Below are 15,861 nucleotides of genomic sequence, written 5' to 3'. Positions count from 1 at the left end.
AAGTGCTTGGAAGCTTATAGCTGCTAGCAAAAGAAAAAGGCCAAATCTAGAAGTTGCAAGATGCTGAATGGATAAATTGGCTTAGCTAAATTAGAAGAGTAAGGAAAGGAGAAAGGGGAAATGATATCAGATGCCCCAGGAACATAGGTGAAAAAGCAAAGGTAGTGTCCACTGAAATCTACTATCACCATCATCATCATCTTTATTACGGTCACAGACCAGCATAAGTTAAAATAGAAACATGCAGGAATTTAGGAAATAAAACAGATAAAACGGGTAAAAGGAATGACTCAAAAAAGGGGAGTTGCGTGAGAGAGACTTAAAATCAGCTAGAGAGTTAAGAGCAAGCAGTTGCAAAAGTAACTATAGAAGGGAGGGTGCAAGCGAGGTCACAGGTCTTGGATATGAGCCTTCAGTTTAGGTCTGGTGCGTGACCCGAACCATTCTTCACTGAATGCCCATCATAGCAGTGCAAAATCTGGCTGCTGAGTATGTTACATCTGGATTTGCATCTTGAAGTAGCAAGGAGGTATAGAGTTGCTCTGTCCGTCCAGGGAAATTGTATAGTAATGGCAGGATGAACCTAACTCATATGTCTGTATAATATTGGCAGTGGAAGAAGACATATTCAGTAGTTTCTAGCTGTCCTGAGCCACAGGGGCATTTCCTCTCTTCATACGGTACCTTCCTAAAACGGCCTTCCTGGATAGCTAAGGAGAGTGTCTGGCATTGGGCCAAAGTAAAGGCCCTTCGCTATTTTGGTACTTCTAGGTTGGTCATATATGGCATTTGGGAATTGAGGTAACTTTTTGTTTCACTGATGAAACAATCTGGGGATCTGGCTAGATCTGCTTGGCATTATATGTCTTCCATATGCTGTCCAATGGGTTTATTTTTGGCTTTTTCGTATCCCATGTCAAGTAAAATTTACAGGGTAAAACCCAGGGTTGTTATTTTGCTTAGCACTGCTCATTTCCAAGTCATTTGGAAGTCATCCTTTATAGTTAGGGGAGCAAGGCCACACGGGAAGAAGGATAGTCTCAGCCAGTAATTAAGTGTGGCAAGCCACACTCTAGCCTCAATTCTTACCAGTCCAGTTTCTAGGTATAGGGTAGCACTGGAAACATTTAGGGGCACTTGTAGGACTGATCTTAGAAATTTAGATTGTACCAGTTCCAGTGTTGCACGGGGGTGGTGGGGGGTGTAGTTTTCGGAAGTGTGTCTCCTAGGTCTTTGCTGAGATGTGATAGTCTCTCATTGGTGGACTACTAGTATGGGTGAGTGTTATGGTCTTCCAGAAAAGGGCAGGGTTGTTGGATTTGGCTGCTTGAATAACCCATGTCCAGTTCTTTTTTGTTGCTTCCTTTTTCTTCCAGGTCAGCCTTTTGTGATATAGGAGATCCACTGCACCAGCTGGGGTTGTATTGGAGGTAAAGGCTTGGTATGAGATGTTGCAGGCTTTTTTGGCGTTGATACAGTCCTTGTCAAACCATGGCTTTGAGTGGTGTTTTCGGTATCTCCTGTCAGTTCTGTGACTATTGCTGAGAGGCTAATGTAATTCTTGGGTTGGGTTCTTGTAGGCCATCAGGAGGGCCTCAGAAGATTGAGCTGTTATCAGGGTGGTTCAGATTGACCGCAGGCATACTGAGTCCAACCATTTTGATACTTTTTTATTTAGTTGAGAGGTCCATTTGGCTCGGCGGTGGGTTCCTTCCACTGGCATTACAACAGCCTGACAGTTGGTTACAGCAGGGACCTTCTGGGTTAGCTCCTCTACTTGGAGTGAGCCCAGGAAATGATCGCTCTCAAATCTTGGTTTGACCTCTACGTTCTTTGCAGACAGGAGAAGGTTCTCAGAGACAATTATATAGTCGATGACGCTCATCCTAATTCAAGACAGGTAGGTGAACTGAGCTGGGTGGTCCTTTCCTAAGGCACCATTTAGAATGTGAAGATTCAGTTTGGAGGCCATTTGTGCTAGGTAGAGACTGTTTGATCTTTTGAGGCTTGCATTGTGAGAGGGCCCTGGTGTTTGTAGCTGAACCATGTATGGTTGCTCGGGCCTAGTCTGGCATTTAGGTCCCCTCCCAGAACCACCATTGCGCTTGGGTTTTGCAATATAAGGTCTACAACGTACCCTTCCAATTCGCCCCATCTGGCTCTTATCTCAGATTTCTGGGTCTACTATTTTGATAACAAACACTAGCTTAAAGAGCTGGCATTAATAGCACAGAATTATTTTAAGTTATTAATTTTTGGCTGAGTGAGGTAATCACAGACGCAAAGGTAAAAGAAGAGACTGCTGAGTAGTGAAACTGTCAAGACCGACAGAAAAACTATGTACATTTACAGACATGATCTCAAATTGTGGTTTTGCAGAAGATGTGGCTGAAGGGCTATGTTTCCTTTCTGGGCAACCTTCCAACAGCCACAAGGATAGAGAATGATGCAAAAGTGGGTGGATTAATGAATATAAATTTTGTATTTAAACAGTAGGCTATTTACTACACACACACACCTCTATCCTCCATCCAGACAAGAGAGACATTATTAAATTTCAAAAACACAATCCAGCCTGGTGTAAACATTGGAGGTGTAAAGCAGGGCCATTGAGAGATGTGACATTGGGAGAGGTTTGTCTGGCCTGTGGAGAATTCCAAGGGCCAAACAGAGTGGGCTGGAGAACTGTATTTGGTGGCCAGGCCTGAGCTTCCCTACCTCAGAAGTCCAATAGCAATAACATCCTTACAGAGAAAGAAGAAAGGAATATCAGAGAAACAAAGCTTCATAAAAACGTCTAAAACACAACCCTGCTCCATTTGTTGGAGGCTGAAATCAAAACACATTTATGCAACCGCTCTCAGTACTGGCTGCAGTAAATATAGTCTAAGTAATTACTCCCTTCACCATAGTGATATTTTCAAAGGGTGTTTGTCTACAAACACATGAAGGAAACTAAAAGACCATTCTCATTTCATGCTTCATTAGAAATCAACAGGCAAAACAAAAGACAAACGAAAGACAAATGCAGCAGGAAAACGAGTCTTTCCACATCCACTTTTGAAGTTAATTTTAATTTACTAATGCTCATTTATCACAGTACAAATAATTTTTTAAAAAATGTTCATGCTAGCCTTTCACTTCAAATTCAGCATAAGAACATAAGAAGAGCCTGCAGGACCAGGTCTATAGTCCCATCTATTACAACTTCCTGTTTTCACATTGGTCAGCCAGATGCCTGTGGGAAACCCTCAAGGAGAACTGAAGCACAAGAGCACTCCAATTCTGGAGTCAGAGCATAGCCATCATGGCTAATAACCAATGATAGCCTTATCATCAATGAATTTGTCCAGTCCTCTTTTAAAGCCTCCCAAGTTGATGGTCATCACTGCCTCCTGTGGGAACAAGTGCCATGGTATAACTATGCACAGTTTGAAGAAGAATTTATTTTATCTGCCTGCATATTCAGCTTCATCCAATGTCTACCTTGGGTGTTATGAGAGGAGAAGAACATTTATCTCTCCACGTCATGCAAAATTTTATAAACTTCTATCATGTCATCTCTTACTCACCTTTGCTCTGAACCAAAAGGTCTCAAACACTGGAACCTTTCCTAATAGAGGAGTTACTCCATGAGTATATAATTATGATTCTCGATATAAAGCATAATTTTGGGGAGAGATTCAACTAAATTGGTGTGTGCATAGAATGAGGTCCGCTTGCGCAGCAAAGCTTCTCTTACTCCCTCTTGTGCACCCCATGACCCCTAAATCTGCTCTGCAGAGTTGAGGGAACCCCAGAACAGGTTTAGGGGGTTTGGGGGCGGGAGTGAAAATGTCTTCTTGCATGAGAAGACCTTATTCCACGCGAGCATAGCCCACATCCTTTATCTGACCATCAGGCTGGATTTAGATGTGACATGCAACTATGGTTTAATAGCTAAACCATTGTTTGCTGAACCCACATCTGCCTGCAGTATGCTTTATTTGGAGTAAAATCAGGATCTGAAATAAAAAACCATGGTTAGGGTCATTACTCTGTCTCATGAGACCGCTATACCATAGGAATGGGAATATACTTATGAAACTGAGTCATGCACATATGTGAAACAGAAGTATACAAACAGGTCAAAATCATATTTGCCTTTGGGATATCTGGATACTCAAACTATGGTGTGATTAGAACAAAATATATGCTACACTTGAATCCAGTCTGCAAAACATTCTCACTGAATGGTAAAGAGAATGAAAAGTGTTTCATACTGTGAAAAGTGCACACATTCTGTCAATCTTCTCCGGATTCTTGGGGCCCCCATTCTTGTTTAAGCGTACCAGAAACCTTTCACTGAAACACAAAAGATAAGAAAACACTGAATTACCAATAGTACATACCATTCATACTACATCCTGGTCAGAACTTCTAAACATTTATGGAACTTTATTCACAGATCCAGATTCATCGACCATCAAACTGTATAGCTACATTGAAAATACAATGGTTCTTTTGACAATACTTCCAGGCACTTTCTCACTAATCATGGTGGGAATGAATTAATATCTTCTTACATTTGATGAAATATAGGAATAGCACTAGGCTAATAAGAATTTAACATCCCTACACTCAATCTTAGACATAAAAATAATTTTGTTAATTGTTTTATGCAAAATAGTATAAATTATTCACTGGAAAGTGAATAATAACTGGAAAGTTAAAGAGATACCTGGGAAGTTAAAAAGATGCAGCACTCTGCCACCAAATTGCAATAATGTGTTTAAGAAAAGAAAATACCGTATTTTTCGCCCTATAGGACGCACTTTTTCCCTCCAAAAATGAAGGGGAAATGTGTGTGTGTCCTATGGGGTGAATGCAGGCTTTCGCTGAAGCCTGGAGAGCGAGAAGCTTCGGTGCGCACCGACCCCTCTCGCTCTCCAGGCTTCAGGAAGCTATCCGCAAGCCTTGCAAGCCCGGCGGAATTTCCCACAGGCTCGCAAGGCTTGCGGGCAGCAGCCTGCAGCCCGAAGCACGGGGTGCCCTCCAGAGGGCACCCCGTGCTTCACGCAGGTCTCCGCAAGCCTTGCGCGCCCGGGGGGAGTTCCCGCGGGCGCGCAAGGCTTGCGGGCGGCAGCCTGTTCTGGGGGCTGGGGGTAAAATAATTTTTTCTATTCATTCCCCCCCCAAAAAAACCCCCGAGGTGCGTCCTATGGGCCAGTGCATCCTATAGGGCGAAAAATACGGTAATTGATTACAAAATAACAGAGAAAGACAGGAATTCATAAGTTCTCTAACCCCATACTTTGCACTGAGTCAGGATTCAGTATGCTCTGTTAACTGTTTATATATATTTATCTAACTTTTCAAAATCTAGAAAATCTGTCTATATTCCTAGGCAGCATATTCCATAGGTCAATTGTTTTACTGACCATAAGCAACTGTAACAAAAAGGAACTGTTCGAAGTAATATACCGTACAGCTGCTTTATTCTATTAAATTTATAATTCTCTGAACTAAACAAATACACCCTGTCAAATGTTCACTTCCTCCATATCAAAAACAACTCCAGCTGGACTCACATCAGTTTTGGTTCTTCTTATCAAATGAATCAAAAGAGTTTCCTTTTTGCACTGTTATACTTTCCTGAAGCCTGAAGGAAACAAATTCTGGAGATCGGGATGAACTGCTAAAAAGTATTTACTGTAAGCAATGTCTTGTCTACAATGCAAAACCTAAAACAGGGTCTTACCAATACTATTACTTATTAGTTGACGTTTTCCACAAATTTGAGGAAAACTAGTTGGCCATGGTAAAATTTACTTAAGAATTATGTTAGGGAACCCCTTGTGAATATGGATTAACTGCCCTTACAGGCTGGTGCTGGACCCCTGGCAATCCTTTCAGAGATACTCTTGTCAAAAGAGTAAAGTTTCTCTCTGCTAATAGGGTTGCAAAGGCAGAGCATCAATTTAAAGTGAGAAAAAGCAGAGCTCTCCAAGGTGCTGGAATTGTGGTGTAAGTCAGACTTTGAAAAATAGTTCTCAAACAATACTGAGTAACTACTACAGCGTGTTCTATTACAATAGTTATAGTGACTTAGCTATAATTAAAATGTGTTTTATAGGCAGAAGTCTAGATCCTTAAAAATGGGTTAAGTAAGGTAATTACCTTGTAGTGCTTCTACAACTCTTTAATAAAGTGGAGTAGTTCGCTTCTCCTTTCATACCCAGAATTCAGAGGCAGGCCTCTGAAATCTAGTTCCATGACCTCATAAGACCTCTAGTTCCACAAAAAGAGTTAACATTATTACAGATGTAAAAACAGATTTCTGACCAAAGGACCAGCAATCTTTTACTTGCTCAGAAAAAGCAAGCAAGGGGTCTGATTCTGACTTACCTGATCTGTTTGCCTTCCCGGACATCATACAAAAAAAAGAATACATCTGCATCCTCCCCAATTGTATTGTAAGTGAAACTTTTTAGACTGAGAAAGAAGTGGTGAGGTACTGGCAGACGACATGCTTCTCCATGACGTGGGCGTATTGTATCTACCTAATTTGGAGAAAGAAATTAAAGGGATTTCATTTTCTAGACATATATTTAATAGTTTTATACTCACTGATACCATTTAAAATGAAAGTTGCTTGGTAGGATATATACACAGCTCCTAATCATTTTATCTGCACTGATCCACATGTAGTGCCTAGATCCCTCACCAAAATACTGTCAAAATAAAGCAAATTGTATATGAGTCAACACCCTTGATTAAAGTTGCTGCAGAAAGACATAAAACAAAGTCAATATACTGGTAGGCCTGAACAGTTGTAAATACCAATAAAAACCAGTATTTTTATGAATTTTTTCATGGTGAAGAAGAGATATGGCTTCCTTCTGCAGTTTATCTTACCTGTGATGTGCTCTGTTGCACACTATGTCTACTAGATAAATGCTGTAAAAGAAAAAGAAAAAAGACATGCTGCATTACTTCTGTTCAAGGATGCTGACACTTCTTCCACACATGGCTAAACACTTTCCCCCCATTGTTTTCAGATCTGTTTTAAAAAGATGCAGTAGTATACTAAAGACCGGCTCCTATCAGCTGACACAGAAGCATTCGTGATTTAGCGCTGTCCAGGTACCAAATCAAAGTGCAGCATCATTCAATTGTACTAACTAGACCAGGCTTCCTCAACCTTGGCCCTCCAGATGTTTTGAGACTACAATTCCCATCATCCATGACCACTGGTCCTGCTAGCTTGGGATCATGGGAGTTGTAGGCCAAAAACATCTGGAGGGCCAAGGTTGAGGAAGCCTGAACTAGACCAACAAAGGATTTCATGGTGGTGCAACTGGCTGGGAAAACAGAGAGCTCTCCTGCACCAGCAACTGCTATCCCAGTTCTGTACAATGTAGCAGCATTACACACAAAGCACAGAACTGATCAGAGAATAAACATTACAGCTGACTACTCATCCAAACAACACCCTGAAAGCCTTTTAGCCATGAGATGATAAATAAATAAATAAATAAATAAATAAATAAATAAATAAATAAATTATTGCTGCTCCCATATTGTTGAAGATGTGAAATAATGTTTCAATCTGCTTATTTCTGCAAGGTTGATGCTTTGCAACATGCTTTGTGCACTCTTGTGCATTTTTTGTACTGATTTACTGGGTTAATTTTCTGCAGATGATCCCTGGCTAATTTATTCATAGTGTTGTTGTTACACGAATTTTGTGTAGTTTCATCTCCCTGTAAAAAACAAAAATTAAAAAAAAACATGCTAACACAGGACCTGTGAAAATAGGTACTTATTTATTGCAAGTAGCTACTTCACAAGCGTCCTTCTCCCCAATCTAATTTATATGCACCCTCCCCTTCAGCATCCCCATGCAGTGGAAAGTATTTTATGACAAAGTACAGGAGCAGCCTCCCACTACTTACCGTAGCTCTATTTACATTTGCTTTACCAAAAAACCATCCCTTGTTATACACAGAACATGGCCTCAAATGAAAAGTGTAGCGACTGAGTCAACACGACATTAAATGTTTGTGTTAAAAAGGAGCAGCATCCCCAATTCTCTAACAGAGGCTGATCCTGTTTTTAAAGCCTCTCATGCTGAAGGCGAACATTAACAATCAGAAAATTGACAGTAAGTCTCCTACTGTTCCTATTTAATCTCCAGAGGTAAGATTTAAGAAGTAATCCAAATTGAAACGGTTTCAAATGTGTTTTTTTAATCATATTTTGTTTTATACTTATCTATTCTACAATTTTTAGATATTTGTAATGTGGGATATCATTGATATTATTTTTTTATTAGGTTTCAGAAGCTAAAACTTGGAGAGACCCAAATAATCCTCCATCTCTCAAACCTAGGAATATAAAAAAATATTTCCATAGCACATGATCAAAGCCACACAGAATTCAAACATAGGAGCAGCCCTCCTTGGCCAAACCATGGTGCATCTAGCAAAGAATTATCATTCCAACATCTGCCAGTCAGATGCCCCTGGATGCTCACAAGCAAGTTATAAAGGTGATAAGCACTCCATGTTTGTTGATTTATTACTTCTAAACATTGATATTCCATCTAGCTATCAGGATTATTAGCCACTGACCAATCTGTCCATCCTTTCCAAAAGTGGAGAGAATAACCAAGGCATTGTATCCACATTTCCAGATTGCAGAAAAGCTCAATTAGTGCACCATCCCTCATCCCTTGCAACAAACACTAAGGCATTCTTCTGAAACCCAGCAACATAGAACAATTGCTGCAATCCTATGGGAACTTACCTAGGAACATGCGACACAATTCTCAACTTAATCCAACACAACATTAATAACGATGTGTAGGAGAAGCCAAGTCCCTTTCAAATCCATAGGACATGCCCAGCTATGTGCAAAAATAAATGATGGCAGGCTCCCACAATATAAGCTCAATCAGTGGTGCCTCTTAATCTCAGGGATGTGGGTTCGAGCTCCACGTTGGGCAAAAAGAATTCAGCACTGCAGAGAACTGGAAAAAAGGGCCTGCTCTTGTGCTGCTACCTTCTGGACCTCTCATCCTATCAAAGAACAAGGCATCTTACCATCTTGTATAGATCAGATACACTTATCTGATCTGAATCCACCACCTCAAAGTCCTTTCGTGGGACAAGATCCAAGCCCAAATGCCTGTGAAGGGGGGAAAATGTGATAATCATCAATAAAATGTATTCTATTTATGTAGTATATGTAACTACTTGGGAACTGAAAATAAGGCACATGCTTAAAACTATGCAAACCTTAACGCCCCCAATACAATTACAGTGGTACCTCGAGTTACAAATGCCTCAGGTTACAAATACTTCAGGTTACAAACTCCGCTAACCTGGAAGAGTTACCTCGAGTTGAGAAGTTTGCCCCTGGATGAGAACGGAAATCGTGTGCCGGCGGCACAGTGGCAGCAAGAGGACCCATTAGTGAAAGCACGCCTCTAGTTAAGAACAGTTTCAGGTTAAGAACGGACCTCCGGAACAAATTAAGTTCGTAACTAGAGGTACCACCGTATTACAAATACACCTTTCTTAACATTGATAATATAGCATCAGCATTATGGGGCTTGTTGCAGCTAATGGCTGGTCAGACAGAGTGGATATTCTAAAGCTTTGGCCTCACACAGATGATTTGGCTTGACTCCCATATATGTGGCTGCAGAGAGGCGACATTTGATAGCATCAAAAGCACCAAAGGAAAATTTGTACTGGACACACTTGGTTCAAGAACTCGATCAGAGAAGCAAAGCGTAGGATGGAGAAAACCCCTGTTGTGATGTAGTTGTAGCCAATGATTTCTGTATCAGTAAAAATAAGTGACATTTTTGAGGCAGGCCTAGGCTGGACAAGGGAACAATGCTTGTCTAATATGGACTAGGGTGGTGAAAGTCTGAGATAACATTGGTATGTTAGGAGCCTGTACCACTTTCGTGGTAGTCTCACCTGGCAGGGTCTAGTGCTGAGTCTGGAGTCAGAACATCTGAAGTGTAAGGTGATCTGTTATGTGTCTTACACTTTTTATGTGGTTGATCCAATGGTGCATCACAATAACAGACGCTTATGTCCTCTGAGCATTCAGAACTGGAATGCTTTCTACCCAGTGCCTCTGAAATGAAGGCTTGAAAGGGACTTAGATCATTATTGAAATGGGCGTAGCTGGAGTAGGGATTGCGGGAAGCACCCATCTCAATTAAAGTGTAGTTCAAGAGGGAGAAGGAAACTTGGACACAAAAAGCTTGTTCCCACAGGATACACATAATGAGCACAGTGACTATAGAGAGCGTCTTGATGATTTTTTGGAAGTGAACACAGAAGCAAGAAGGCATGGGATCTGCTCATTTGGGCATGTGACTTAGGTATAAACTGTGTTCTCTACTGTCAACAACTTGAAGGCTTAAATTTTAGAATGCTTCAAATGTTGCTACATGTTCGCGTTACATCTAATTTGTGTACCTCCAAAGAATAACACTGAGGCAAAGGCAGGATATTTTTAATATTATTTTGATCACTTCTTATCCATTTATTATTTATTAATTAAATTTCTATACCATCCTTCATCTGAGAAGGTGGTTTACAATATAAAAACACAAAAATACACAACATAGTAACAAACAAAAACAATAACAGCACACAGTTTAAAAGACCATAAATTGTTTAATTATCCATCAATTTACGACATGCATAGGTTTTCCCCCTGAAGAGTAGAAGGGGGACATGATTGTTCTCATAAAAATAGTATTGCACTTCTCATACTTTTAAAGTCTTTTGGAGTTGTCAATATCAGTATGCAAGTGATTTCCTTCATTTAATAGCATTCATCACAATCACTACAAATGGACTCTGTAACAGTTACCTTTGAACCTTATCCGATATGCTAAATTTAGTTAAAATCCCCTAACACCATGGATTTTCAGCTCAAAGGATTCTCATTCACTAATGCTATGTTAATCCTTCATACTAACTGCCCCCAAGCTACCTGTATGTCATGTCAAAGCAAATGAATAAATGTTCAGCAGCAACAAATACAGACTGCAATAAAGTCAACAGGACCTCCTTTCTTGGAGATTTTCAAGGAAGAGCAAAAGTAGCATCTGCAGAAGATGTCTTATAGCAGACTACTGAACTAGCTACCTTCTTTGACCCCATCTATATTTTCCTACTGGCTCATTTGGCACAGTCTTGAAGACAAAATTCTGTTACATAAAAATTTGATTATATTAATTTTATTTACTCAAGGACTAGTTGCTTAATATGTATGATGGCACTCCATATTCAAAATAAATGATTTTCTTCTCAATCCTTCCAACCAATCTAATTTAAAATCCTTCTGCAACTCTTTACAGTAAAACCTTTGCTCCAGAGAGTTCCCTGCTGTATTTTCAGAAAATGTATACAAAAGTACTCTACATTCTACATTACAAGGCCATTTTTTTCAGCTTAAAATATCCTATATTTAGAATACATTCTTACTGAACAAAACATTAAAAGCCACTATGAAAAGCAAAAGAGACAAACATGGGTTCACACTTTACTCTCTCCCCCAGAAAGATTACTTAGCATTTTTTATTAAGGTATTTGTGACATTCAGTTACTTGACTAGCAATTATATGCATTTCAAAAGAAGCAGATAATGTAACAAGCAAGTGCAAGATTTAAAAAATGATTACTTCTTATGCACCAGTTTTACAACTCAACTAGTGATAGGCAAGTGCATCTACTCTCAGCTCAGAAGTTGCTCTAAAGAAAAGAAAGTATTTTCTAAGAGTACAGGCAGCAACCATTTTGCGTGGAAGTTCTGTTCCTGGCCCCCGCACACGTTGGCAGAGCATGCATAAACCCGCCTCGCCCTGTCATGCCCTGTTATACCCTCCTGCAGTTCCAAAAGGACCCATGTGCACCAGCAGTCATGCATCAATTGGACACACAAAAAATGGTTGCCGCCTGTACTGTACATGCCCCAAATGCTTGAACATGTGCACTGATTTCTGTTCAACACTTTGAAGATTGGCCTATGGAGGGAATGGGAAACCTGTGGCCTTCCAGATGTTGTTGGGATCGAACTACCAGCCTCAGTTGGTATAGCCAATGTTCAGGGATGATGAGAGTTCTCATCCAATAACACCTGGAGGGACATAGGTTCCCCATTTCTGGCCTATGGTGCCCCATAGGCTTCCAACATGTCCCTCATGTTATCACCATCAGTAGAACCACGTATATGTCCTCTTCCTTATACCAGTTTCCAAAGGCTCTTCTCTTTTACCATTTGCCCTGCCAACCTATTTGTTTTAACCCTTGTTTCCCCCTAAATTTTTTCTCTGCTGTTTTCCAATCTCTTTTTACTTTTTAGCTTGCGGTTTTATAGTAAACATTTCTTATTTTATTTGTTGTAAGCTGCCTGGAGATTTTAATGCAAAAAGCTGTGTTTAAAACAGTGTTTATGTTTTAAATAATCACTGAAACACGTAATTAAATCAAATGCAACCAAGAAAAACTACTTCCACGTCATGAGGATAAGCTCAAAATCCCAGTGAAATGCATAGGTTTGAAATCCTTAGCTATATATAATTAAAATTCTTCAAATTTTGGTAAGATTTAAGTTCTAGATTCCATTTATTTGCCCCAGTCCAGGCTTACATTTTTACACAAACACACAGAGAGAAGAAACTCTAATGCAAACAGCAGCAGTACATGGACTGTCACCTCCAGTGGTTGTAGCTACACACACAGTTTCCCATCAGAGAATTGGTACTGTCAGCTTTGACAGGGCTGAACTATTTGGTGAGGGGGGAGACTGAATTTAGGCCTCTCCCCTGCACACAGCTAATCAGTGCTTAGTTACGCAATTTGCTACGGCACAACATAATCTTTCTGGATTGTGGTCAAGTTGGTTTGTTGTTCTTTTAATCAAAGTACCCACTTCTCTCAGTCATGCCTCCAAAGAGAGATGCTATAAATTATTCACCTAGGCCTGTTTTATAATATTTTTATAACAAACTCTAACAGCTCTGGCAGAAGACTGTTACAATAGTAGGAGCTTAGCTACGCTACAATGGAAAACAAAATCACTTGGTATAATTTTGTCAATTTATTTCTCAGAAGCCTTGTTCTTTTAGCTGAGGGGAAGACTACATCTAGACCAGCACCCTTGTCACATTTCATTTCATTTCAGTTTTGTGCCTTGCTGTCAGGGTTCTTCTTTTTGTATTTCCCCCCTTCACTTTCTTATCCCAGAATATCAGAGTTTGGGTTTTAATAAACAAACAAGTAATAGTGAGTTGATGTACTTGTAGCCACACATACCCTCCAAAACAAAGCTAGGTGTTGTGAAGGAAGAACATAATGAGAGAGGGAGCTTCAGAATCATAAAACAGCTAATTTCACATGTTGCTTGAAAATAAATTAGCACAATAAATTAACAAAGTCCCTAGAGATAATGGCCATGTTAGCCCATATTACCAAACAGTTTAGTGCTTTGTGCAAGAACTGGAACAGCTCCAAGTTCTTCCCTCCTTCCCCACATGGCCAGGAGAAGCACTTTACCTGCATTACATATCTCTTTCCCTGGATCTCAACTTTCATGTTGTCCATGTTTATAACAAACTATGGCTAGTTTAGTAAGGCACCTTTATAACTCATGGTCTGAATTTGGTATGCTTTGAAACGGATGAGAGCAGGATAGTTCCACAACCAGCACATCAGACTGTGACTGTGGAAATAATGCCCCCCACAAAGGGATGGTCTAAGGTCATCTTCCTCCCACTGGGAGAGTACTGAGGAGGTTTCAGCACAAAGGCTCCCAACACCCACTGATGACATTCCTTGCTCCTGTCCTTCAAGCCCTAGCTGGCCTTGTTGAGCTCTAGTAAGAGGCAGGTAGCTGGATCCACCATAAGTCTCTGCCTGCTATATGGTGCTGCAAGCTCTGTAAGAAAGTTCCTAGTGGAAGAGTGAAGCCAGAATTTTTGAACAAGTCAGACCCTGTGGGCTAAGAGCATCAAACTTGCAGCGATAATGTTTGAACATTTCATGATATGGATACATCTTCACATCTACGTACCACTGTCTTTAAATAATTGGTCTTTGATTTCTACACTGTTTGCCTATAAGTGAATATTGTCAGCATCAAAATAATGTTACCAGTGATTATGGTAAAGTCCCAACAGAATTTGATAACAAATATAAAATGAATATTCATAAAGGGTTGTGTATGTCCACAATATAATATAAAACTATGTAACATCACTTTAAATAAATGCATGTAAAATGTTTGGCTAGAAATTGTTTTTAAAACTATGAACACAGTGTCAATAAAAATTGTTTTATAGTCATCACATCACATTCATAACCCAAAAATAAAATTTCAAATTTCTTGGTTATGGGTGCAAGTTGATACTGTTTTATTGGTCTAAAATATAATCATGGTTGTGTACATACTTTATAGATCAGCTGGAAAACTGCGGCATGTGTTTACCCTGGAAAAGTTTGTGTCACTACTGTTATTTAAACAAATTATTACTAAAAGCAGTTCACTTCACAGTGGCAAGAAGCAATGCAATTAAGGTTGGCCCTCTGCCCATGCATGCCTTTCCTGACAGATTACACACATTGTGTTTTGAGAACTAACTGTTGGTGTAATATTTTCCAATGATTATGACTTCTTTGCAAACAGATGCTGCTTTGCTTCATTGACTTTGCACTGTAGACTGTTTTTCTCATACAGAGGTACCACACACTTTCCCACTAGCATCATAGTAGTGTCAGGGATACACACTGAGGCTTTTGACACTGTCAGAAATGCACCTGACACATGTTCTATGACCCCACCACACCTGATGAATGCATGAAACATAGTTAATGTCTTTATTTTTCTTGGGTTCAAAGTGGTTGCAATTTCACGTGCTGCAATTTACCTGTGATGTTTGCCAACATCAAAGGATACTTGATGTCAAACTCTGGAATGTGCTGCAAGTTGGAACACAATAATGTCAACTACATGTTGTCCCAACCATGGTGTTTTGTTGCCTGCTATTTGCTACATCTGGTCGATACAACATCAAATATGTTGTCAGCTTCACCATGTGAGCATGGCTCAAATGACTTTTGTCCTGTCTGCCAGGGGAGCATAGTACTTAGATGCTAAAGGTGCTGTATACCTGTTTGCCTTCTTTTTTTAGCTGATGCAACATATTTCATCAGAAGATGGAACAGATCAGCTTTATTTTCTTTGTTCCATTCTGTGGTGACCTCCTACCCTCTCAGGTTCACGGGGTGGGTGGGGGTTAGAGAGTGTGTGTGTGTGGAGGGGGGAAATGATAGGTCTTAGCACATCTTGAGTTTTTCACACAAAAGAGAAAAAGTTTGCTCTGAGAAACAGTGGCAATACAGATAAGAGAAGAATGTGTGTATGGCCAAAGCAAGTTTTGGGATAATTCCCTTTATATCCAGTTTCTCTGTTTCTTGTGATCACCAACCATTACACAAAACTATTTTAAAATTTGGCAAACATATTGTGCATGATAATACAAAAAACCAGGAATTCAGTAATTATTAATAACAAAAATAGTAATTTATATGCCACTTAATGACAAAATAGTCTTCTAAGCTGTTTACAAAGTATTAAAAAAAGTTACACAAACCACTAGCATCAATAAGCACACTGCCCTTTGCTGAGCTTACCATATATAATTATTTGCAATGGAAACACCAAAAATGAAACAGACTTTACCTTCATGCATCAATTTACATGTTTAGGATCAGGATAAAAAAATTTGAAATTTCACAATTCTTACTTGCATCATCTTTCCCTCCTTAAAGGGCATTAAAATCCATA

The 15,861-nt window shown here is 39.7% G+C and overlaps 1 protein-coding gene across 8 annotated transcripts in view; it reads right to left on the bottom strand.

The window, feature by feature from the left end:
- Window positions 1-15,861, bottom strand: part of DOCK3 (dedicator of cytokinesis 3) — a 150,522-nt gene that overhangs the window by 100,307 nt on the left and 34,354 nt on the right. For all 8 annotated transcript variants that reach the window (XM_053377455.1, XM_053377456.1, XM_053377457.1 and 5 more), the window contains exons 7-10: window positions 9,087-9,171; window positions 6,898-6,939; window positions 6,388-6,542; window positions 4,263-4,344 (exon numbers count right to left, since the gene is read on the bottom strand). In XM_053377455.1, the coding sequence (XP_053233430.1) occupies window positions 4,263-4,344; window positions 6,388-6,542; window positions 6,898-6,939; window positions 9,087-9,171 (364 nt within the window). The remainder of the gene's footprint in view (window positions 1-4,262; window positions 4,345-6,387; window positions 6,543-6,897; window positions 6,940-9,086; window positions 9,172-15,861) is intronic.

Source organism: Podarcis raffonei, chromosome 2 (genome assembly GCF_027172205.1).
Source record: "Podarcis raffonei isolate rPodRaf1 chromosome 2, rPodRaf1.pri, whole genome shotgun sequence".
Taxonomy (NCBI): domain Eukaryota; kingdom Metazoa; phylum Chordata; class Lepidosauria; order Squamata; family Lacertidae; genus Podarcis; species Podarcis raffonei.
This window is presented reverse-complemented; position numbering and strand designations above follow the sequence as displayed.